This window comes from Azolla caroliniana, unplaced genomic scaffold (genome assembly GCF_043228905.1).
Source record: "Azolla caroliniana isolate FFs.n. ecotype wild unplaced genomic scaffold, voAzoCaro1.0.p SCAF_3, whole genome shotgun sequence".
NCBI lineage: Eukaryota > Viridiplantae > Streptophyta > Polypodiopsida > Salviniales > Salviniaceae > Azolla > Azolla caroliniana.
In genome coordinates, this window is record NW_028230438.1 from 476935 (window position 1) to 503448 (window position 26514).

Here is a 26514-nt window from a genome sequence, read left to right on the forward strand (position 1 = left end):
TAATGATGCCTTTTCAAAACGCAGGAAGAAAGAAAGAAGGAAAGAAATGCCAAGCTCTGTGTTCTGTCTGTTTTGGCGTGATGTGGATGGATAAGGCCATCGCATATGTATATTATATATATGTACATACATAATATGTATGTATGTATGTATGTATATCACGCACGTTTTAGGCATGCTCTGCAGCAGCCGCAATAGCAGCCTTTCTGTCATAACATACATTTAACTTATACATAAAATCATAATGCTCCTCTCTCCCCCCCCTTCTCCTCATGTTTTGTTAGTGTTTCCTAATTGAAATTGGTCACACTTCCCACATGCCTCCTTTTGCAATTGCCCATGTGCTCTCTCTCTCTCTCTCTCTCTCTCTCTCTCTCTCTCTCTCTCTCTCTCTCTCTCTCTCTCTCTCTCTCTCTCTCTCTCTCTCCTTCCTATATGTATATGGATCGATGTTATGTTGATCTTGATTGTATGTATGTGGAGCTCTTCTTTCGTTTTTGTCCATTTCCTTGTTCTATGCTTGCAATGATCATCTCTCTCTCTCTCTCTCTCTCTCTCTCTCTCTCTCTCTCTCTCTCTTATATGGATTGATGTTATGTTGATCTTGATTGTATGTATGTGGAGCTCTTCTTTCTCTTTTGTCCATTTCCTCATCCCATGCTTGCAATGACCAAATGCACAAACACTTCACACTGCATCTTTTTGTGTGATTACATCACATGTGAGGCCAACACCATAGATGCATGGCAGGTGCTACTTTTGTTTTTATTATGAGGTGTTTTGCATTCAAAGCCATGTTATATCCACCATTTTGGAATACATGGTTTGCTTTTCCTCCTTGTTTTAACAATGGTTTGCTCTACACAAAGAAATCCATTTATACGTGTTCACATTTGTATATTACTCTCTAGTATCCATTATTTTTAACGTTCTTCTCATAGTTCCTCCACTTCACTAGTTTTTGAAGTAGTGAATGCTACAAACACCTCGTTTTTCTATGTGCAACGATCTAGCATTAATACATCCGGATTAAATCAATGTTAAAGTTCATATACATGTTAAATACATTTGTAGTCTTTTTAAAGACTATGCATGTTGACCAATCATATATCCAATGATGCATGCAACATACGACCTTTATTTTGTCCATAATAACAAATTATTTTGATAAGTGTATTCAAGCAATAGTGATTTAATGCTAGGGAACTTTGTATGGGTAATGTTAAATGAACAAAGGCTTGTTCATGTTTGGGGTTTATAAATTCTCAAATATTTTGTAATAAGAACATATACATCCATTAGATTTAGTTGACAATGTTGATCAGTGATCACAACAAGATGCGTGGAGGACATCATGTCTAGAAATGCGAGATAATGAATATTCATGCTTATGTATCCAAATTAATGGATCATTATGCCAAGAATTATGAGATGGAGAGCATGTCTCAAAGATCAAGGGTCATACGTCATCATGGCTACCATGAAAACAAGAGCATGTGAGCAACACACACTTGATGGAGACAACCTCTTCAAACGAAGCATACTAAAAATGAATGTAAACCTCAACAGACTTGCTATTAACCATGCATTGTGTTGTGTTGTCTTAAGAAGCAATTCAGCAAGCCATACATAAAGAGTTCTAGTTGTAGTTAAAAATGAATCATGACAAAAATCCACATATCGATTCCTTAATAATTTGGTGTGTTCCACTTCTACTTCAACCCTATGCTACATACTATGTCAAATAGGGAGCAAGGAGACAATAATTTTAGTTGACACGTGCATGTGTAGCTCAACGTACATACAATATCATAAAGTAAAGTTTACATTGATGTGCTCATTGAACTTAATACAGCAAAAGTAAGTATAGGTTTTTGCCGTATGAAAGTGAGATCCATAGCTAGCAATGTAGAGGTAGAAACATGAATGATTCCAAGAAGAACTCTTCAAAAGTCAATAGCTACGTTCATTAATACACAAAAATCTTGACAGGGTACAAATAACTCAATGTCGTGTCACCTACCAAAAGCATACCCCAAACATTTTAGAAAAATGTAAAATGAACATAAATTTCCTACAACCATTACCTCTTTCTGGTTCCCCAATCAAGAATTGTTATGCAACAATCTCAAGTTTTAACTCCACAAAATAGCATAGTTAATGCTAGCACCACATGGCTAGCTTTGGCTCTTAAGACCAAGAAAAACAATTATGGGTTATCATCCACGCTTGACTTTCTGTGCACCTGGATGTTGGTAAAAAACTGAAAGAACTGTAGTGCCAAGGAAAGAGAAAGACGAATACAGAGACTAGCTCACCTTTTTGGTGCTATAGACGACACATGTTACATGAAGCTAAATCTATGTAATAGGTGAAGTAAACAATGCACTACAAAAACATTGTCAAAAAGCTCCATCACTGGCAAGACAAAAAGTCCAGCTATGGTTACCTTGAGATCAAACATTTACATGCTTGCATCATCTAAAACATAAATAATAATTCTATACTTTGAAATGGCTAATCAGTGAGGCAAATAGAAACCAGGAACACCATTGCATACGCATACAGGCATACGTGCATGCATACATGCATGTACATATATAATTTGTATTTGGATTTATGAATCTATTTCTCCAAATGTCAGTGTCACATCCCTCCAGATTAAAAGATTATATATTTCCTTTAACAGACATCTTAGACACCATATACATTTGTCTATTCTAACATGAATATGCATGTAATCTATGCAATAAGAAACTTGTCGAAAACCCAATCAGAAATTGTTTCCACCATCAATCTCTAGTGAATTTCAAATCCTTCTCATCAACGGATATGGTCATGTGGCAGCCTACAAGAATCTATAATAGTAGTAGTAAATTTTGGTCTGATAGTGTAGCATTCCAATGAAGCTGCAATAAGAAGAATACTAGACTGTTACTTAATGAAGCATATAATCAAATCAATCCAAAAAAATTCTACTTGATTTCAGTGTAACAGCTAAGTGATGCTTCCCACTTCAGTGAGCTTGCAGTTTATGGTACTCATGGATTGTCAAGATAAAGCAACCTGTACAAAAATGCTTTGATTCAAACGACTGTTGTCGCTGTATCACAACACCAGTAAGGGATACTGATTTGCAACTTCGAAAGGTAGAAAAGTTGTGGACAAACATAAAATTGGACAAAATGACTGTCATTTGTAAAAATATCCCTTCTCATATGAATGCTTCATTATTCTTTCCGACGCTTTGCAGGTTTGCTTTGCTGCCCGTCTTTTGGAGCACTCCTTTTTGTGGCTGTTTGGCGAGGCTGAGAGCCCTTTGCTTTTTGCTTGTCTGAATGAATTGCAAACCCATATTTAATTCAAAATATGTCTCAATTACAGGAAAAAACAAGTCCCTAACCAGCCAGGCTACAAGATGCCACTCACCTCCCTTAAAGCTGCTTTCAGCAACACTTAACTGCATGTTCATGTTTGTATCCAGTCCTACTGCATTCAGTAAACCTCAAAACTTTTATTCACATTGGACTAAGCTTAGCATCTCAAAAAGTAGTAACAAACTATTCTATCCAAGAGGTTCACCTATCTCATCTACGTCGCGTGCTTCATCATCCTCCGAATCTGTGCAAGACACAACATAAACATTACCTCTACATTGTTTATCATTCCTCCTTCAACAGCACATAATATATACCTTCCCCTTCATCTTCAGCTATTTCCGCGTCATCTAACTCTGGAGGTAGAATCTGAAGTTTTCCTCGCTTCTTTGGAAGCTTCTTTTGACCTGACGCATTGAATAAAGGCAGTAAATCAGATGACTTCACTCGCCTTTCACTTTCCATTTGCTTGTAACCTTTTGTGAGAGCTGCCTTAACAGCAGGTGGCACACCTGCCATTAAGTCAGGTTGGCCCTGTCAATACACAATAATAAGCCATATTCTGTAAGTAATTCCTCGAAAGCAATTTTAAAATCAAACATAACAGAATTCAAGTGTTTTCTTTAAAAAGCAATTTAAAAAAGAGACCATATAAAATTTACCTGGAACTTCACAAGATCTAGAATGGATTCAATATCTTCCTGAGTAAGAGAATAATTTTCCATCAACTCCACAATGGTTTGAACAGCCTTTTCCTAGTGAAATCAGAGAGCACAGAGTCACACAGTCTGAGATGGATACACATACAGCAAGAAACAGCTTTATTACGTACCTTTGGCATCACTTTCAGAGGAGATGTCAACTCTAAGGCAAGAACATAAAGATAATCTCTCCGAACCGCTTGCCTGTGGTTCAATGCCAAATAAAAATTAGAGAATTCAGAGAATATTATACTGCATTTCTAATCTTATGCTGGAGTATTAATACCGTGTAGGCTCACACATTCGTGACGCCAACAAATGTACATGAACGTCATCTAATTGACGCATCTTCTTTCCATAAGAAGAATTCTTCCCAAGCCAACTACCAAACCGATTAAAATTGCGTTCACCCTGCTTTGTCATTTAAAATCGGCTTATGTAATCTGTACGGAAATGCCACTATAAAAAGCACAACCTCATTTCTTAATAATAGAACATCTACATGATTTCATCTCTCGTCCAGTTTGATAGTATGGATAGATCAGGACTTCTGAATCCACAGAACATGATTAAAAAGACTCTACAACTCTGAGCTATAATCTCATCTATTTTATACTCAAGTATACACACGTATTGAATCACATGGAATTTGTTTGTACCTATCCCTCACCAAAACCGAAGGAGACAGAAAAAATTATAGATCAAATGTTTGGCACAAAAAAATCAACAAATAAGACTGACTGAAACATATTTTGTTTTTACCAACATTTTGATGTATGTATATGTTTTTTATTTTCATGATAGCACACATTCAACAAAAAACAAAATTAAAAAGAAAAATACAAATACCTGTAAGAGAATTTCTCTTCGTCCATGCATCAGTGCGGCTCTATAGAAAAAAGATTTTCTTTAGTGACAACATCCTTGATACATATTTTATCAGGTTGACTTATTAATGAACAAGACCAGTTTTAAAACAGAATCACAATCCTGCAGAAACTTGTCACACAGAGGGAGAAATCATAGAGAGATATTTCTCGTATATGAAGTCTTACGGGATTATAGATGACATGAATGCACCCATTTGCGAATGCTGCCATTGTCTATACTGGCGAATCTGTTTATTTACAATGTCTCCATCAGCAATGCAGGAAGCTGCCTTTGCAATCAAATCCATTCGAGCTGTTCCATTTTCATCCCGCCCTGCTTGTGTCGGGCAATAATTGAGATAATTCTCCTGCATTTCCAGCAAAAACTTAGTTATTAATTCAATTGGCCGAAAGGCAGGTGATATGCAATGTCAAAACCGAATCTGCCAATTCACAATTTCATGTCAATAAAGAGAATACCGACTCACCAAATGTTTCTTTTAACAATTGACAAAATATAAAGCATACGAAAAAGTGGATGAAACAATTATATACAAAGAGTCAGTCTTGCTTCATAGAGTAATATACCAGTCTAAAGATTAGGTGTTTCTACAGACACTTATGACCAATAAAAAAGAGACTGCATGCACGCATGCCTCTCTCCCTCTCTTGGAAGATTACATCTGAGACTTTTTATGACCATAAAATATAGTGCAGACCCACCTGTCTTTCTCTTATTAGAAGGAGACAGTTTGTGATAAATATTATATAGATACAAGCATGAACATCCCTCTACATCTCTCTGAAGTCCACATGTTCACTCCGAATAGTACTGGAATAGCTATACCTGAATCAATAATGGAACAAGATCAGGGTCTGACATACTTGCATCGAGCCTTTCATCCATCCGCAGTCTTCCTCCCTCAAATGACATTAATCTAGTTGAAAAAAATCCAGAGTTCTTACAAGTGAAAATCCAACGTTATTGCAAGTTATGATGCATGGCTTACAAGGAGATACTTTTAGAATAATAAGAATGATTCTTGGCCTTTATTACCTCCAGATCACTTTCATGTATTCTTTCATTCTTTTGTATTTTATTATTTAGCATTTGATTAGTTGAGGAAAATTAAACGGCATGAAATACATATGTTTCCTTTAATGTGATCCAATAGGTATACTTTTATAAGACCAAAATAGTCTGACAAGAAAAATGCATCTCAACAAGCATAAATTTTGTCAATCACTTCGTGCATAGGGTGAACTGAATGCTATTGCATCTCTACTCATATCATTAGTGCCATAATTGAAGGTTCATTTACCAACATTCATAAAAGAGTAACGTTAAGTATATGAGCAATGACATTCATTAATATCATTTCTCTGCATATATAATATGTAACTTGCTGCCTATCAAATAGTTCCTGCAGATTAAAGTTTGCTGAATGTTATGATCTATGTAGAGGTGACTTGTCCTAATCCTTCAGTGCTGCCCCAAATTCTATCTAGAAATGCTTAGCAGTCCGCTTTTAAAAGTTTACAGTAGTTAGCATGCATACAAGTATACATGGGTGGATATACATGCATGTATGTATATACACGTGTACTTGAGTATAGAAGAATATATGTGTATATAATATCCATCATACACCGATCAACTGCAATAGAAGCAGTATAGGGATTTATATATGTGTGTACATGTGTATATGTAAAAATATACTTGTATATTTAGGATTCATCACACACCTATCAACTGCAGTAAAAGGGCTCATGTCCTCATCTTTGCCACTTAATCGCAGACGAGCTTTCACATCATCAAATTTCACAACTTGAGTTCGCAGATTCATATATTGGAGCTCATTCAAAGCCATCCTCATGTCCCCATTGACTCGTTCTGCTAGCTCTTCAAGGGCCATCTGGAAAAGTATGACTGGCCATCAGCATTCTCAAAGTAGATCATGCACACTACGTGATTTGTTCCATCAAGAAGTACCTCATCAACCTGCATACCCTCGGCCTTTGCAATTTGTTGAAGCCTTTTTGCCATCTGATGATATGACAGATAATAACAGAATTAAGAAACATGTGTGTTTTCTTCCAGAAAGGATAGATATGATGTGCACAAATGATATGACATAATGAAGTCATGCCTGTTGTTTTGTTGGTTTTCTGAAGTTGAGAGGAAGGCAATAATTCACAAGAGACTTCAGCTTCTGGCTGTAGCGATCATTGCATATACAAATGATGGGTATCTTGCTGATCTTGATGCTTGCTATCAGGTCAGCAACTCCACCTCGATCACCTCCAGACATACCATCAACCTCATCCATTATCAGAACTGCCTTTCTGCATTTATATTCCTCATCGATCACTCAATATTTCTATGACAACTTGCATATCACATCCAAGAGAAGCTTTAGAAGCCTTACTTGTGCTTTTTACCATTTGTTGCAACAGCAAGGGACTCATTGCTTACCATCTCCTTGATAACATTTGCAGTGCTTCCACCAATACCTTTGCCTACTTTTGTATCTGCCTTGCCCCTGCTATCACTAGCATTAACCTAATATATTTTCAAAGAAAATAATCAAATCTTCAAATCATTTAACACTGAAAGTATAAAATATGCACCATCGACCCAAATATACACCACTGACACAGACCTCAAAGGATTCGAATCCAAGTAACTCGCATATCAGTCTTGCTGAGGTAGTTTTTCCAATTCCAGGGGGGCCACTAAGCAACACTGCTTTTTTTGTGTTACTGCTACTGTTATCTCCAACTCGTTTTTTGCCTTTCTGCTGCTTCCCTTGTAAATTCACCTCAAACCACTGTTGAAGCCAATCATGCAGCTGTTTCACCTGGAAACAATTAAAAAGAAAAATCAGTTAAGTTTATCCTCAACATCAAACGTCTCTACCAAGGCAAGAGATAAGCACTCACAATAGACTGATTTCCTACTATTTCGGTGGTACTCTTTGGACGGTGCTTTTGCGGCCATGCTTCTGTTTCTTCCACTCTTGAAGGTAAATTTCCCAGTGCTCTCTTCACTGGTGCTGCAGACTTATGAACTTGGTCTTGTTGGTTTCCTCTAGAAGGTTCACTCTTCACAACTAGCTCATACCCAAAGAAATGATACTTAACCAGTCATACGGGGAAGCATTTTTATCAACCTACAGTCTAATTAGAAAAGCTTATTTACTTTGTGAAATAGGTGCCACTGATGAAGGTTTTGGGGATGCCTTTATTGGTTTTGAGGAGCGGATAATTGTGAATAGTCCATCTTCTGTGAGGAAAGCCACTCTGTCACAAAAATTGTAGAAAACAAAATTCAGCCCTGGACACAGTCCCCTTGTCTCGATGAGCTCCTCTTACACCTGCCTCTGAAGCATTCAAAGCTAGTACAAAAGGAATGTTGAAGTGAAAACAAACCCAAGCTCTTTTGCCTTCTGTGATTTACGTCCCCCAACATCCTCATCCGCAAGAAGGTAAGTCTGGAAAAAATAGAGAAAAATAACTGTTATACACGAATAAGACTTCAAATAAACCATTTTTTGGCATGAAGTACTCACTGTCTTCTTACTAACAGACGTAGTCACTCGACCTCCATGTCGTTTTATTAAGTCCTCTGCCTCTTCTCTTTCCAAACTGTCATAAGTGCATGCATAATTAATAACACATTCAAGATGCAAAAAAGGTAATCTCAAATTACAATGGAAATCAAGGCACCTGTCAAGAGTTCCACTGATAACAAATGTTAGGCCAGCTAGACAATCTTCAGCACCATTCGGTACTTCCTGTTTCAAAAAATGTCTTGAGGTGATTCTAATGATAAGCTATATTTATTTGACTGGTATTGATTTACATATATATGTTTCACACGAACCCAATGATGTAACATGTTTATATGATTGATACAGCTTCTTGGCATATGCGTTTCATATGATTCAAATTTAATTAATACGACTGGCATGACGTCTGCAAACATTGAATTAACGGGAGTAGAATGATATGATATGTTTATATGACTGATACAGCTTCTTGGCATATGCGTTTCATATGATTTAAATTTAATTAATACAACTGGCATGACATCTGCAAACTTTGAATTAACGGGAGTAGAACGATATGATATGTTTATACAACTGCTATTGTTTCATGGTATATGCATTTCATAGATGCCCACTGACATGAATATACAGATTACATGAACTCATGGTATATGCTTCTCGAATGAGTTCAATGATACAATGTTTTCATTACAACTTATTGATTTCATGGTATATGCAAATTTTGGATGAACATTAGATCAATGACAGAATATATTAATATTTTTTCAGATATATGAATTACATATGAGCCCAGTGATATCATATAGTCATATGATAGCCACAGTATTGAGGTGCATACAAATTTAAATTAGCAGAAGTTCAACGGTGTGATATGTTCATGTGACTGATAACATTGCATGGCAGATGCAATGCATTTCATGTCATAGGTCTTTTGTCCGAGTCCAATGATATGATTGATATGGATTCATGGTTCATAAAGTTTCATTACCTTTTCTCCTTTGTGGGGTGGAGCTTGCCTAGGTTCGAAGAAGGAACCCCCGCCACCTCTTCCCCAGCCACCACGGCCTCGACCACCAGATGGAGGCTTCCCACACTCCATAGGAGAAGATGAAGTACCCCTCCCCTTTCCCCTTCCCCTTCCTTTAGCGGGGGACGAATCATGTAGTTTTTCCTGCATTTCAAGTCCATCGCTGAAATCTACATCCTTGAAATCATCAGCATCAGCATCATCACCACCACCGCCATCGAGTGTTTCTTTCTTTGCAATTATGACCTTTCCATCAGTGTGTCGTTTCTTTGGCGAAGGGGAAGTAGCTTTGTCTTTCTCTTTGTTCTTCACATCACCAACTTGAGTCTTCTTCGGTGGAGAAGTTTTTTTTTCTTTCTCGTTGTGCTTAACCTCACCAGCATGAGAATTTCCTTCTTTCTTCGCATCATCAACATGACATTTTTTCGACGCGGGGAACTCTTTCAATTTATCATCTTGTTTTCTTTTCACGGGTGACTTTTCGGTGCTAGTTTTATTTGTTCCTTCTTCATTTCCAGGTTTATCTTTATTTCCAGAAAAGAACCTACTAGTTTTCTTCAAATCAGGTCGAGATTCAGGGCTTATTCCAATGGATTCCTTCTGTTTCTCTGCATCCTCTGACACTGCATTACTACTGTTCCTGTGGGGCTGTTTCAGGAACCATTTTCGGATATCAGAGTCCATAGCTCGGGTTTCGATTGAAAGGGAGGCTCAACAAATATTTCTCTTGATAATATGTATTCGTCCAGACACGCGTTCAAAGTTAGGGTTTAACAGAGAGGGAACCTTGAAGGGTTGGGATTGAAAAAGGAGAAACTCCAAGGGATAGGGTTTTGAACAGAGGAAGCCGTCGAGGATAGGATTAGGGTGGTTTAATGGAGAAACCCTGGCAGAGCAGGGGCTCTGTTCCACGACAGAGCAGCCAGCGGGAATGGGGGGGAGTCTGGACTCTGTTTTAATTTTTTGTATGTGTTATTTCGTTAAATTCCTGCAGGATCTTCTTGTATAAGTTAAATTAGGCATTTTACTTTAGATTAGTGCAAATAATAAACATTGAAGTTGAGGGATCCCTTGAAAGAGAGAGAGAGAGAAGAGGGTTTTCATGATGATGATTGATGATTATGTGATTATGTTATTTATGCAGCATTACTTGGCTTTCCGTCCACGACTTACCTGTCTGTGGTGACATGCCTCCGATTAACATTACCATGTCCTGAAGTGATTAGCAATATCACCTATTTTTAAGCATCTCAAAATGATCCCATTCCCAATGATGTGCATTAAGTGTTCTTTTCTAAACAAAGTAGCCAACATTGAATGTGCATAAGGTAAGTTGAATCTTGACGTTAGCCTTCTAATGGTACATGTCCTCTTGTGCACATAAACAATCCTCATTTCTGTCTATGGTCTAGTTCATAAGTGGCAATTTTCTCTACCATATATCCACTCTAATGAATTGGTCTCCATACACAACCAATGCACCATGTGTTGTCAAACCCAAGCAAAAAGGTCCTCTGGTAACCATTCTCTCGTACAAATCATGGCATTATCTCAAGGTTTCAATAATGTGCACATGCCTAGATTTTAGCAAACATGTATTTAGGAACTCTAAAGTGAAATGTCCAAACCTTTTCCCTATAAATTAGTTGTCTAATGGGAAGGGGCAATAATGTTCATTATCCAATCATCGTCATTGTTGTATATAACATGTATTTCTCCAATAATTGGATGTATATGCAACTCTCACTACATTTGTTATAGTGGGGTGTAGTAGACAATTGGCCTACAATGAACAAATCCATTCATTAAAAGAAAATGACCTTCAACTATTTCTTTGATGTATGCCATAGTAAACTATTAACTTCCATATATAAGCATTAATATGAATTATATGGCGTACAATAGAACGATCCTTGCGGCTTCAAACACGTGTGCTTTCTTCCATGCTTGAGATAGAGATGCCCATTTTGTCTAATCATTTGTTCTGTCATAGACCATATACATATTTCTTACTTCCTACGTGGAGTCAATCACCTTAGCAACTCTCAGAAATGACAATTATGTTTATTGTTTATGGACATTAAGCTCGTTTCTAGAAACTTTGTTTGTTTACTTGCACCAATTCTCAATATGTACAAATCGAACTCCCATATGTGATTGACCTTTCTTGTATGTGGCTTAAACTTCGCACCACCCTGTATGCGAGTGACTGTCACCGGGAGAAGCAACATGCCAGTCTCGGAAATGAGACCCTAGGAGATAAAGAGGTCAGGCCCATTATATGTATGTATGAATGGTGAACACTTGGACCCCTTCATGATATTCTCAAAATTCTCAAATCATTCACGTTGGTTGTTTGGAAAAGAAGAGATTCTTCTTCTTAATTATTATTATTATATAAGTGGCCTCTTCAATCCGCTATAACTACATTTTTTTTACAAACAGAAAATCGGGTAATAGGTATTATGAACGCTCAGCACAGAGTGACCACGTCCCAGAGAAATCCCTACCCTAACCCTAATTCGATGCGAACGTAGTGCATGATTCGGTTAATCTCCTTTTACGGGATGAATCATCTATCATTGAAGAGAAATCTTCTCAATACGATGATTGGTACGTGCATGCTCTGTTTTTCCAGACCCTAAACTCTGTATAAGAATCTCTAAAAGCAAAAAGCCCAGATGGCAACGATAAATTTGCATAGATTGTTACGTTTTTTACTCATCAACTCTATGAACGCGGTGCAGGCATACTACTTCTTTTTCACATGCAGTTGCGCTGTAGATGAGATGTCTAATATTAGAGCAAGGGGTGGTTCATAAATTGTTAATTGTTCAGCAAGTTCTCTACGAATGTAGCTTTTGGTATGATGTCTAGTTTTTTGAGAATATCATACAGTGTTCCAAAATTCTGTATTTCCAAAGCTAGTGCTTCTAAATTGATATTCAAACGTTCCAACAATCTGTATTATAATATTAACTATGCCTCACCTTCAATGGCTGCAAAGTGAAGGAAGATATTTGATACCTTACTCGGTTATTCACACAGGTACGATGTCCATGATACTCTCCAACCAATACTTCAAGGTTCATATGCTTGGTTCAGATGAATATGCTTCCAGTGAACTCGATGTAGAAATTCAAAGGGAGATTGATGCCACAGGTCATTGGCTTAACCATAATGAGCCACAGGGTATGAGAATGATTGCAACCTACTCACACTCTTGTGCATATTTATCATAAAATATGTTCCGATGTTATACGCAGTGTCTAGATAGTGTATTGTATAAAAGCCCATGATCGGGTGAGTTCCATGCACAGTGTAGAACACAGCTGGGAAATGGTGAAATGGAGTTTCAGAGTTTTCTCCAAAGACTGAATGAAGGATATGCGAGGTCAAATGTAGAATGCTGAACATGTAGACAAATATTATTGTTGGTCTATACCATGTACATAGCCAATTGATATCCTCTGGCCATGGGTGGTGGAAGTAAAAAATATATTCTTGCTGGAAGAAAAAGAAGTCAAGTTGCTCAATGCTATGCCAAGGATAAATTTCCTACATTGCATGTTGGTTTTGTATTCAAATTTGCATGCATGCATTTAATTGGAATCAAATTTCTGTTTATTTCTTGGATAGGAGGTGCACAATTTGAAATTACTGAAGACAAGAAGAAGAAGCACACTATTGATGCGATTGCCAAAGATTTTGAGAACCTTTTGGAGAGATTGGAGATTCGAGACCAGGAACTTTCTCATTTTGAACAATCTGTTTTTCCATCATGCATAGGTTCTCACAGAACTTCAAACCATTATGGAGTGGGGGAAGAAGAGCCTCTGACTGTGAGACAATCGGCTAAAGATGTTGGATTTCAGAACAGTCTTTTAGCTACTCAAGATCTTATTCGCCCTCTTTATTGCTTCGAGGAAGAAGAAATTTGTCATTTTAAAGATGATTACCTTCTCAAAGAACTGACCTTAACCCACAAAAAGAAGAAAATTATGTTGGAAAAATTAAAAAGGGCACCTAAACCAAAGGCAGATACAGCCCAAACTGAGGGGAAAATCCCAAGGTTTGGATATTTAGAAGACTTAAACAGAACTCTTCATGGTAGACTGCGAGTGCATTTGAGTGAACCTTTTCTCTCCATACACAAAAAGACACCTAAAACTCCTGACGGAGAGTGGGATGATCTACATAAACTGAACCAGAAATCAGATTTTGCAGATAAAGTGAGTACTGGAATATGTGAAATAGGAGCTTCAAAGCGGATACACCACCATACAGGATACCAAACTATCTCTAAGATGCAGAACAGTGGAATTGATTGTAGAAGAAGCATACGCATCAAAAGTTGTTTTAGTGGCATTCATTTTACGAAACAGTCAAAAACTGAGGTAATTTTAAAGTTAGGTGTACAAGTTTTATTCCATTATTTTTCCTCTCCCCACAAATGGGAAAAAGAAAACAAAAAAACAAATATGACCTCAAAGCATAGGGTTCCCATTTTTTTTTCGTTTGCTTTAATTATTATATTTTCTTCCCTCCCCCCCCCACAAAAGGATAAAAAAGAGGTGTAAATTTCAGCTAAGACACAGGGATTTGACTATAAACCTGATGGTCTGAAAACTTAAAATTATCCATAGGAAGTGCTAATGTAAAACTGCTCTAGTGAATAGCCGAGACTGGTGAGAGCTATCGATACAGGTGGATGTTCTGAGTGTGGAGATCTATTGGACCCCAGGGATTGAGTATGCCACAAGAAGAACATTCTGTGAATATATATGGCTCACATGATATATGACTAGTTGATGTGGAATTATTATAGATGAGCAAAGTTATATGACTAATTTTGAAGCTAATCAAAGAAACGATGAGAGAGCAAGGACACAATATTACTTCCACAAAGAGGAGGTGCGTTTAAATGAGCAGAAGGTACAACAAGATTAGCTCTTTCTTTTAACATCACCGTTCCTATATTATCTCCTTTTTAGGGAGTATTCACATATGATTTGTCCATACACGTGAATATTCCTCCCTTTGTCGTATGGTAAGCTACACATGTGGATTCCCCCCCCGCCCTTTGCCGACAATAAAGACAAAAGGAATAATATTGTAAAGCTACACCAATAGCAACATAGGAGTAGCAGATAGTGCAATATTGTGGTCATCTACTAACTAGCCTCTACCTTGTGAACTCTTGGTTCATAACCTCATCAGTAACTCATCCAAATGCACTCTCATCAAGTAGTAGATTGATGAGATCAAGGCTGTGACCTCCTCTACCCCGCTCTTGATGAAGGTTTATAATAAAGAGCAAGTTACAAATTGAACCTCCTTTCTATTCAAGCTTTTTGATTGCCTTGGCCTTGAATCACAATGCTTATCATTGGATAAGGTCATTCAGCTTAAATATTTTCTTGCAGAAAAGTTCTGTGATTGAACTCTTATGATTTAGCTGTTTATTCTGGTATGGCAGGTAACATTGACCATGTGTCGCACACCACTGACAGTAAAGCTGAAATTCCCACTTTCAGTAGATCCTGTATCTCAACAGTTGATGACGATTACAGATAAAGCATCATCAGTGAGCTTTTATGCATTTCTTGAAGGTAGAGTTCCTAGCAAAACCATGCAAAGAGATTCTAGTAGTGTGCAAAGCTTCCTGTCGCAGATTCCCAGTGTTGGTGGCTTTGATATTATTCTGTGTGTTGGTTTACAAATTTACAGGTTGGGAGTAACTCTTCTAGACGGAGCATGCTGTGCAACATCATTCCTATGCAAATCAGAATACCCTCAGTTCTTATGCATGAACCACAGACACAGCCCTCCATGGTGGAGGAATGAACATGGTTACCTACCTCCTACAGAGGAGAGATGCTTACCATTTGCTTCTGATATGCATAGTAAAAATCCAAATCGAAAAGGAAAGTGTCATCTTATAGACTATTGCGAGGAAAATAATGAATTTCAAGTCCTCATGCCAGAACTTTTGAAGGCTGATCTTGATGATACATTGGATTTGCATGAAAGTGCTACAAGTTTACAAAGAAAAGAATGTTATAACCTTCACAATATAGTAATTGTCCAAGCAGCTGTACGAGGCTACTTAGGTAGGCAACATTACAAGGCCAAGGTAGAGGATAAACTGAAGAAAGTATGCTGTTTGATAACTAAAGTACAAGCATGCTGGAGATGTTGGAAATTAAGGACATTATATATTCAAAACTATCGGAAGATAATAACTGTCCAGTCACATATTAGGGGTTTTTTGGCTAGAAAAAGATATAAAGCTTCCCTGATGGATGCCAAAGAAAGGAAATTATATTATTTAATATCTAGAGTTCAAGCCCATTGGAGGGGGAGGAAAATAAGAGAATTTGATGTGTTGCAAACCCTATGTTTGGAAAGAATGGCTCAGGAAAAATCAGCGATAAAGGTTCAAGCTATGTGGCGAGGCATCCGAACCAGAAAGAGGTTTCTAGATGCAGTGAAAAACAGCAAATATGATGATTTTGATGAATTTGACTATTCCCCAGTTAATGATGCTGATTATTTGCCTTTGAAGCTTAATTTTGAAGAGATTGATGTAAATAGGGAAGTGTTTTGCAGTGAAGGTCAATTGACATCCTCTCAGCAGGTGCAATAAACATGGCAAAAGAAATTAAAAAGATTTTGCATTCGAAAATAAACTCCTAATGCTGACAAGGTGATTTTCTCCACAGCATCACTTGCTGGATCATGGTGATGTTCCAAAGTTAGTACTCTCTCCGAAGGCTGTCCATCCTGCAAGTGAAGATTCTTCTAAGGTGCTTATTTAACAAAACACAGCCGGATAAGCTAAAATGGATTGTAGTGCCTGTACCAGATGATGTATTCATACAAGTTTCACTAGTAAAATATTACAATGTGATAAGTGACATGTTTTCCTTATTTATCTTATACAGAGAACGTTTACAGGGGTAGATAAACATCAGGTGACCATAGAGGAGAGGAAATCTGCTGTCGCTGAAATCGTAAAAGACTGGTATGATTTTTTCTGCTTGATGAGATAAATATCTTCACATGAAGGTACTGAGGATCATCTGCATCCACTATCATAACATATGGCTCAATTGTGTTGACAATGAAGTCATACAATGCGGAAATCTAATTTGTACTGGTGACATCAGGGGTCACATTGCTCGAAACTGCCTAATGATATTATGTTGAGCTCTACAATGTCTAATGATGCTTGAGTTATGCATGTGTATATATAACCCACTTGTTAATATAGGGGTTTCAAAGAAGAAAAGACTGCTTTGCAATTTTTAAGAGCTTTGGAGAACACCCAAAGGCGAGGAGAACCCCCGAAGGCCATAAAAGCAGGCAAGCATTCATTTACTTCCTTGTTTGTATTAAGTATGTTTCATTGTCCTCTTCATATATCTATCTACATGGGCTTTGTTGCCATTCACTCAGATTCTATGACACAATTGAAGGCGAGAAATGAGAGAGACAAACGCATTTTATTGAGAACTAGTCAACATGCAAATACAAGTATTTCTAAGCAAACGCTGAAGTCATCTGCAACACAACTTGGGATCTTCTAAATGATATCATGCGATCCCTGAGGTTTTGATCTTCAGAAGACAGTGGCCAATTGTACAAAATGCCATTATGTTGTTGCGAGTGATTATCAGATGTAATATGGCTTATGATTTAGTCATGTTGATTATAATTGAGATTTTGAATCCACAATGCCAAAGTTGCCCTATTATAATCAATCGATTTGTTTTCATCGTAAACAACCATATAAATCAATTTAGTATTGGAATGTTGGATCAATAATAAACAATACTGCCAGAAATAGTTGCTACTTACTATATCATTGTTTATGATAATAAGTATACATATTGTAGTGGTCTATTAAGATTTTAAAAACTTAAATGCATTCATGTTCAAAACACAAAAATATAGGACAAACATTCTAAGATCTTCTAAAAGGTGAGATGACCAACTAAAAGCATCTTGAAACAGATTGGAGTACAATCAAACATTGTCAAGCCAGTATTCGTAGCAAGTGCACACTTCAACATTTATAAGATAAATTAATATAAACGAAAAAGAGAGATATGATCCCAACATTTAGCAGATTATGATGCTAATTGGCATTAATCTAATGCAAAAGTGGGTGCTATTTTTAATGAAGCTGAAATGTGCCATTGTTCAAAGTTTTGAAAGTAGGAAGAAATCACTGTTTGTGAAAATTATGGCATATGCAAAAGCCATTTCTTAAGATAAAAAGGAAGCACTTTCCAATAATGGACGTTATATGTCCAAATAATTCAATTGGGTTTAAATGTTTGTATGCAACAAATTTGAAATATAGAAGTAATAGTTTGTGTGAAGCGTTGACATCTTAGAACATTCTCAAGTCAACTTGAGTGCTGTTATTGATTATTAAAAGAGTTGAAGGACTACACATTGCCATGTCATGGAAAACATAGAATTCTTTGAAATTCCATATCATTTAAAGATACATGTGTTGCACTACCACTATATGTAGTCACAATTTCATAAAACTCATGATGTTGATTAAGAAGTTGATCTTTGTCTACGATCATTGAGTATGTTGCCATTTCTTTTTCCTCGCAATTCCACTATCTTGGGTTAAATATCATCCTCACATGATAATTTGTTTCCTTTCTGTCATTTATATTTTAAAGCCAATGCCTTCATTGTCACTCTTAACAATTATTTTCTTTGCAAATGTCTCTATGACTAACATCATGGATTACCAAATTGATTAGCAAGCCTAAATCTTATTTCAAAGATACAAAAGGTTCTTTATCCATGGGGAATTTACCCAAAACGTTGTAAGGATTTGGAAAATGACAAAGTCAATATTCTCATTGAAATTCATTGACATGAATTCAACATATTTTGATGGATACCCAAATCATAATTAGTTATTCTCAATTTTAATCACATAATTGGGAACAAAATTAATTGAAAAGGCGATTATTTACACTAATCTAGTTATTGGGAATAGCTTCTATGAAAGTAACAATACACATTTTTCTCTTTGTCATCTTGCAAACACCCTGTAATTTGATGGGGTATTCATATAAAAGTTCTCTCCATCCCTTGTTAAAATGATGTTTTGGGTTGAGTCACCATCACTAAAGCTCTTATGGAGTTCAACTACATCATGCATTCATTCCATTGCAAACATGTATTTGCCAACTCTCAACCTAATCAGTGGCTTTATACGTTTGCATTTTTACAGACATACAACCCCCAACCACATATTCCACGTAATTGTCACTAGTCCAAAGACCAAACCTCCATACCAATCATAAATCTTGACCCTCATTAGTTCCCTTGACCTAACCCTCGCAAAGTAAATGCTCAGAACGCAATTGTTGAGATTCCTCAGTCACATATTGTCAATTTGTGCATGGATTAGGCACGATGCACGAGTCGAGCTCAATGCTAGTGCGTAGTATTGAGCCCATGGTCAAAAGCGATGTCAAGCATGCGAGGGTTTGAAGTTACGAGGTGTAGAGCCTGATCACGACCATCTTGAATTCGGAGACCGGCTTGTGGCCAATGTTCTACGCATGTGGAAGTTCATGACTACACCAAATGGTGCTAACCGAATGGCCGATTGACCAATGTGCGTGAGAGAGTATACATATTCATTGTTGTTAAAAGGGAAAAGTACCAAGATACCCCTGGAAGTTCATCTATTTACCAGAATACTCCTGGAAGTTCCAAATTTACCAAACTACCCCTATGTCCAAAAAAAATACACTTTATAAAGTAATTATACACTCAAATCTACAAGCTCTATTTACCAGAATACCCTTCAAACACAAATTTCTTTACTTAAGCGATTCTTTGGGTCCTTTGTACCTAACAGTGTAGTCTTTCTTTTCTTTCTTGTTCATTGGGTTGATCAATCGTCTTCATCATCAGGATATGGGGTTACCCTGTGCATTATTAGATATTTTGTTGAGTCGATAGATATATTTGATTTTGTGGATATTTTTGGAATTACACTTTTTGTAGACGGATCAAAATTAACATGTAATTATTACATTTCGATAATTAAATTTGGTTTGCAAGTATTTTTTTAATTGCGGAGATTTAGTTGTGATTGCATTTTACTAACAAAATTTAGTGTAAAATCATGAAATTTGGTTTAAGATGGCATTTTAATAGCAATGTGTTATGTGAGATTTTGTTTAAAATGACATTTTGGTAACAAAGTTATTCGTGAGATTTGGTTCAACATTTTGGCGGCAAATTGTTTGTGAATCCACAAATTCATGGAATTTGGCTTCAAAATGGCATCTCAATGGTAAAATTTGGTGTGCGATCAAATGTTTTGGTTTTAAGATCAAGTTTTGGTCACTGCAATCACAAAATTTGGTTTTATGGGATTAAGCCAGTATAACTTGGTGTAAATTAATAGAATTGGATTTTAAGGTGACCTTTCAATTGAAATTTTTGATATATAATATAATTTTGATAATTTAGTTTGATTTATGATGTATTTTGAAAAATAAAAGTGGTATAAATTGGTCAAAATAGGTATATAGTGGCATTATGGTAAATAAGTTTAGTTTTAAGGGTACTCTGGTAAATAAGGCTTGTAGATTTCAGTGTATAATTACGTTATAAAGTGTATTGTTTTGGACATAGGGGTAGTTTGGTAAATTTGGAAAATCCAGGGGCATTCTGATAAATAGACGAACTTCCAGGGGTATCCTGGAACTTTTCCCTTGTTAAAAATAAGCCATTGGAATTCTCTTGAATCACTATGTTATGTATGAGTGCCAGTGGCCACCACCACACCATATCTCTCTTGCATGATCGAAATTCGAACACATAACATAACACACATAACACACACACACACACAGAGGAACAGGAACAGGAACAGGAACAGGAACAGGAACAGGGCAGCAGCAGAGCAGGATCAATGGGCACGTCGCGACCTCTCTCTCTTTCTCACCCCATTCCATCGCCGTCTCTACTTCATCATCTTGCTCGTCCTTTGGCCTCCATGCCTTCTCCATCCATCTCTCTCAGATCCAATCCAAAGACAATAGCTAGATGTCGCTCACAGATGAAATGTCGAGCTTCTGATTCTCAGTCGCAGCTTTCAGTGACAGAAGGTGACCCATCTTTTTTGTTTTTACATAGTTCGTTTCTGTTTTTGAAGAATCATATGGGAAGGACATGGAGTCATTGGTAGTCGGTTCCTTCCTTGAGGTAGAGGAGTTTCTCGATTGATTCAAGGTAGTTCAGGTAGTTAATGAATAAAAAATAACAGTTTTTTTTTCTTCATTATTAAGTAGACAAAAGTTTTTGATGTCAAACTGTTAGTCAGTGAAGCGAAATATCTGTCAAGTAGATCGATTTCTTTAATTTCAAACTGTTAGTTAGTTAAGCGTAAGAACTTCTTCTTTTTTATAGCTAGGTCAAAAGATAACTAATGCTGTATGTCAGAATCACTGTCCCAGAGTTTCTCTCCAAGGGTGTCGAGATCCCTAGACTCTGTAAAGGTCTTTGATTTGGAGGGAAATTGTATACCTGTGGCTGATTTATGGAAGGACCGCAGAGTTGTGATAGGATTTACTCGCCATTTCGGGTAACAAAAAGAAAAGACGCAATTTATTTTTTGAAAAAATAGTTTTGCTTGTTTACATGAGTTTCCTATTGGAAACAATTGAGTTTCTTCGAATTTGCAGATGTGTTCTTTGTATGAAGCGGGCCAATTTGCTCGCTTCTCGCAAGGTAGACACACTATTTCTGGCATATTTGATACTGCATATACATGTAGTGTATGAATATGTGTATACATATGTAGAGAGAGTGAGAGAGAATTCAGTAATATTGCGTTAATCTTGTTTTTTTGGACCTTATAGGATGAGATTAATGAAGCTAACGCGTCCTTGATTGTAATAGGCCCTGGAAATGTGGAACAGGTAATGGAGTGTTAGATCTATCATTGATTCTGAAATTCTAGTTTAAAGTTATGATCATCTTTTATATCAGACAAAACACATGCTGCTTTTATTGATTGCATTTAGGATGAAGAGTAGCCCTAGGTATCGGTGTATCATGGCCGGAGCTATGGCTTGGGAGGTTTATCTCATTTTGACACCACAATTTATGTGTTACTTGTTATGTGACATAGCTCAGGAACATAGTCAGGATTGGTGTTGAGTGTTCAGGTGTGAAAATACACATTTTCATGTGTGGAAGATTGATCATTTCTGCGGGGAATGCACATGGACTACCATTATATGTTCATGTTGGTGGATAGATCAGAGGAAGAGCTAGGCAATGCACAGACATCTGAATTTGCCATGATTTTGCCTGTGTAATGAATTATTTGTTTTCTGTTTGGCAGGCACGAGAGTTTGCCAAGAATATGAAATTTCCAGGAGGTAAATTCCTTGTATTGACAATTATTATTCTGAATCATTTTTTGATAGCATAAAATTTCAGAAGACGAATATGGGCAAACAGAGCTCAACAGATAGATTAAACTCGCCTGTCAATTACAGAGGTCTATGCAGATCCAAATTTTGCAACACATGTGGCTTTAGAGTTTGTTTCAGGCATGGGATCAACTATTTCTTTAACGGTATCTCTTCTTACCTATTAGTGTCAAAGATATCAGTATCAGTTGGTATTCTACTATCATGAAACCTCCCACTGCTAATACAGTAGGATTACTTAAAATGCATTTGTGTGCATTATGTTACTGTACGAATTATCTCATTTGTGTAGCAAAGTAAGCATCTCCTCTATGTACGTGGTTTGTTTACTTAGTGAATGCATTTTAATAGTATTATATCTACAGACAGGGCTGAGAATTATAGATGCCTATCGAGAAGGGTATCGACAAGATTGGAATCTGTCATTTGATAAGGACACGGTGTCACGAGGTGGATGGTAAGGCCCCTTTCCGCGGTGAAGTCTGAATCCAACTGATTGTTTTGTAGGAAATGTCATTCTAAACTTTCCAATGTAAACTAAAAGTTTCACTTTATACAAATGATAATTTCTACAAACTGATACGTCTTTACATGGAAGACATGTCTTTCAAGTATGTGCATGTATTGTATCTTATAAAATGTTATGGTCTCTGTGGGTTAAAATGTTTTGTATAAGAAACGTGTGGCAAAATTTTGCGACTCTCAATTATGCATATATATGGCATTGTGTGAGGATTGCATCTGGATAAGAGAGAGAGAGAGAGAGAGAGAGAGATTAATGTCTTCTAAGACCAGAACTGGCCCATGAGACAAATGATATGATAACCGGATGTGTACCCAATCATTGGAAAAAAAGTGGCTTAAAGGCCCAATAATGGGATTTAAAGGGGAAAGAGAACATAAATAAAAGAGTTATATCGTGGTACAAAAGTGTGATGGGGTGTAGTATGTTCTATAAAGGAATGGCTGTGTTGAGACTAGTTTCATTTCCATCCAAGAATCTCGGAGAGGAGCAAGGGGTTGAAGGGTTTCAATGTGGGTGTGGTATCCCGACCCTAGCTTCTAAGCGGGCAACTCATGTTCCCTTATCTTCTTAATGTCTACTACACAAGGAGTGACTTTGAAGAGAGAGAGAGATGTTTTATAGATCGCATCTGAATCCGAGAGAGATAGAAAGAGAGAATAGATGTTTTATCGTCCATGAGGAGACCAGTTTTGATCTATGGGACCAAATCAACACATCATCTTGTATGTGACTCCTTCCGAAGAAGGGGGCTTACTACTCTACATTACACGCATGTGCTCAAGCTTCTTGGTGGACATTTGAGTTAGACATCAACATTATCATGCCATACCACACATGCATACCTTGCATATCTTCATATTTGGGTGATGATGCCATGATGATATCCCTACATCTAACTTGTCTCATTGCATTTGAAGAAATGTTAAGGCTCTCTGAGAGCCAAGGCTTATGGGGGTAGTGGGATGCAATTGGATTTTTACCTTGTATTGGGCCCTACATTGGGGGTTAATATTTGCAATGTAATATTCCAATTTTTGCATTTTAGCATATTGCCCTTCATCCTTATCGCCTCTAATAATCTATCCTCGATGATCACATACTTCATAGCATCACCTGGGATTTCCAATAAATCTTTTACTCCCCATCTCTCAAACCATTTCGCACATTGCATCCTATGTTCCAGGCTTGTTTTGACAATCTATGTTAGGCACATTCTTGACTTTTGTGATATACTTGTCTTTGCATGGATAGTAGGTCTATGGGCCAAGGACTTTGGTTCTATGAACATGCCATGATAGTTGTTGAGGATTTTACCCCCAATTGTCTTGTGTAAGAACCATTTTTGGATCTTCTCTATTTCATTGTATGCACCAAGTAAGACAGTCCCATGCCACACTTCCAATCCATAAAGGGAGATAGCATTGAAAAGCATTAATCTTACTTCCCATCGTTAACTATTGGTTGGTTGCATTGATTCTCAAACATATAGTAACTATTCTAACGTGCTTGAAGTCTAGATTCGTAGCATACATTCCACCTATTTGTGGATGGAACTTTAAATGTATCTGAGAATAAAACATCATCGGCATATAGGAGTATAAAATTGAGCTTATGCATGAGTTTTGGCTCATCCAATTCTTCTTCTTTTGCAGTCTTGTTTAATATTTCTTCAAATTTATTGATACATAAATCAAAGAGTGTGGGAAACAATGGACCCCCTTGCTTGACCTCTATGTTGCTCAAAAAGTACTTCCGAGAAACCACTATCCATTTTTTATTGGGATCTAGCATACTCATACTATCATGCTAGTGCTGCTCTATACGCTAATGGCATTCCAATCTCTATCATTCTTTCCCAAAGCTTACTCTTTGGTACACACACACACACAGCTGTCACATCACCCATGAAGTATTCTTGTAGTAGTAAAATGCTAGACTACTGCCATGTGGTAGTATTTTTTGTACTACACAGTGATATTGTGGTTAACTTCAAAATGTAGGGGTATTCAAGTTGTTACTCATTAAGTTGGGGGGTATTTTGGTGTTCTGGCTGTGATATTAAGTCATAGGCTTCAAGTGAAGTGACAAAACTATTTCTGCTTTTCTGATATAGGCAACAGGGAGGTGTACTTATTGCTGGTCCAGGCAAAGAAAATATTATTTATCTCTTCAAGGTAATACATTTATGTATAGGTAGATAAAATATTTGAACTAAATCATTCAATTTTCATCTCAATTCGAAGTTCTTAAATGAGGAGATTCTTTCTGGTCCTTCTTCAATAACCAACGGAATGTGATTTAAGGACATACAAGCTGGGGATGAACCTGACATGGATGAGTTAGTGGCAGCTTGCCGGAAATAGAAGGATATATCTGCATAGATTTATAATCAATCTTAAAATTTGCCCCATATAAAATTTTCATTGTCTGCCATGAGGAGAATATATGGGATGTTTATAACCTCAGCAAGATATCAATCATCCAAGTAACTTTTTCATGAACTTTGTTTTCATGTTTTCTCTTGTTCCTGTTAGTATTTGTCCCACATATTTGTCCCATATTGGTGAGGTGGCTGCTCGGTGAGGATGCAGGGTTTTAACTTCTCTTGGTATTAGAAGTTTTGCTTTCACATAAGGGAATCTGCATGGCAAGGTCAGCCATGTAGATTTTATATGATTTACCATGGGTTATTCTGTTCAGCTATCACTTCCAATGTGGGCCAAGGGGTACATCATTGAGTCTAGCATGATATCATTGACCGGATAGATAGAAAATGCGAAATGTGGTGAGGAGCTTTTGCTTGAACCTTGATTTGATTTAAGGAATCCTTTCTAGTGACTTTGGGCGCAATAGATTAGCAGTACATGTGAAGAGTTCCTTTGCATGGTCATGAGGCTTTTTGGGCTAGGAAAGGTGATGTTATGTGTAGCTAGTTCTTTTGGATGAGCAAATAGAATAGGGATGGTTGGCATCTTCCAGACATGTGTCAAGTGTTGACTACAAACAACAAAAGCAAGTGCACACATTTAAGTTAAGATGTTTATTTCTATTCCAAATAAAGCTTAGTTTTATGATGGGAGCTATAGCTTTACGTGGGGTTGACCATCTCTCGTACAAATTACATAAACAAAGTGTCTCCACTACAATGGGGGTGAGGTAATCTCAACTAGGATGATAATTAATGGGTACGAGGATTCAATGCAGATCATGTTGTATAGTGTCAAGATGGATAAATTGGGGAGACCTATATGTCAAATAACTAGCCCTTTAGTGTGGGGCGATTGGAATCGAGAAACTCAATCATAATAGATGTTGTGAGTTACTTGATACAAAATACATGTAACTTTGTTAGCGGAATCAATTTGATTGACTAGATGTCAATCGGACACATCAATCCTCAAGGTAACCAAACACAATGTGCAACATAAATTGCATGGATTAAATTATCAGTATGGGTAATATGGATGCCATAATTGAACCTATTTTTATAGAAAATACCTTGAAGAGGGCTAGAGGGCTTGTGAAATATGAATAATATATGGAATTGCAAATTTAGAAATGTGAGGAGAAAAAGTAGTTAATTTTATGGGACATTCAAAATGTGCAAGCAATGCAAATATGTATAAATCTAAAAGTGGTTAGTACAACTGTGACAACAAAAATTAGCTCATTTATGGGACAGTAAAAAAGTATGAGAAATATTCATTTATGTGTATGTAATGAACAATCCTTACTCAAATAATCCTTACATTAAAAAATTAATGTTGATAGTAATTAGAGATGGACAACTTCTTTGAAAGAGATCAATTTAAAAGTTTAGAACAAAAGAAGAAAATAGCAATTTTGTTGAGCTCTTTATGTCATGAACGAGGCAATACACTTCTATGAGTTTGGGCAAAAAGAGAACTACTACTTACCTAGTAGACTATAATTTATGAAAAA

At 36.8% G+C, this 26514-nt stretch overlaps 3 protein-coding genes across 7 annotated transcripts; 2 read left to right on the plus strand and 1 right to left on the minus strand.

Moving 5' to 3' along the window:
• Positions 1-2959: 2959 nt before the first annotated feature.
• RFC1 (replication factor C1) lies at positions 2960-10478 on the minus strand. Its single transcript, XM_087316046.1, has 21 exons — positions 9508-10478; positions 8677-8744; positions 8520-8595; positions 8380-8441; positions 8150-8250; positions 7891-8060; positions 7611-7808; positions 7377-7510; positions 7098-7293; positions 6941-6994; positions 6694-6863; positions 5795-5885; positions 5134-5315; positions 4928-4967; positions 4365-4489; positions 4210-4282; positions 4040-4132; positions 3695-3911; positions 3583-3621; positions 3430-3489; positions 2960-3334 (listed from the first exon to the last, which is right to left on the minus strand). The coding sequence occupies exons 1-21, from the start codon at positions 10228-10230 to the stop codon at positions 3231-3233; spliced, it is 2976 nt and encodes a 991-aa protein (XP_087172172.1). The 5' UTR covers positions 10231-10478; the 3' UTR covers positions 2960-3230.
• A 1551-nt stretch (positions 10479-12029) lies between these two features.
• LOC147865708 (uncharacterized) lies at positions 12030-17411 on the plus strand. Of its 2 annotated transcripts, XM_087316048.1 has the most exons (9): positions 12030-12159; positions 12294-12410; positions 12595-12738; positions 13186-13943; positions 15026-16186; positions 16272-16355; positions 16494-16573; positions 16823-16914; positions 17008-17411. In XM_087316048.1, exons 3-9 carry the CDS (start codon positions 12600-12602, stop codon positions 17136-17138), a joined length of 2445 nt encoding a protein of 814 aa, XP_087172174.1. In that variant the 5' UTR covers positions 12030-12159; positions 12294-12410; positions 12595-12599; the 3' UTR covers positions 17139-17411. The 2 variants fall into 2 exon arrangements, with proteins under 2 accessions (XP_087172174.1, XP_087172173.1); XM_087316047.1 differs by lacking the exon at positions 12294-12410 and having other exon boundaries at positions 12108-12159.
• A 3031-nt stretch (positions 17412-20442) lies between these two features.
• On the plus strand, positions 20443-25069 carry LOC147865709 (Thioredoxin superfamily protein). Of its 4 annotated transcripts, none has more exons than XM_087316050.1 (9): positions 20444-20714; positions 21016-21190; positions 21291-21336; positions 21468-21527; positions 21956-21992; positions 22113-22192; positions 22412-22503; positions 24686-24746; positions 24876-25069. In XM_087316050.1, the coding sequence occupies exons 2-9, from the start codon at positions 21042-21044 to the stop codon at positions 24933-24935; spliced, it is 585 nt and encodes a 194-aa protein (XP_087172176.1). In that variant the 5' UTR covers positions 20444-20714; positions 21016-21041; the 3' UTR covers positions 24936-25069. The 4 variants fall into 4 exon arrangements, with proteins under 4 accessions (XP_087172177.1, XP_087172176.1, XP_087172175.1 ...); XM_087316049.1 differs by having other exon boundaries at positions 21020-21190; XM_087316051.1 differs by lacking the exon at positions 21468-21527 and having other exon boundaries at positions 20443-20714; positions 21020-21190.
• Positions 25070-26514: the final 1445 nt, after the last annotated feature.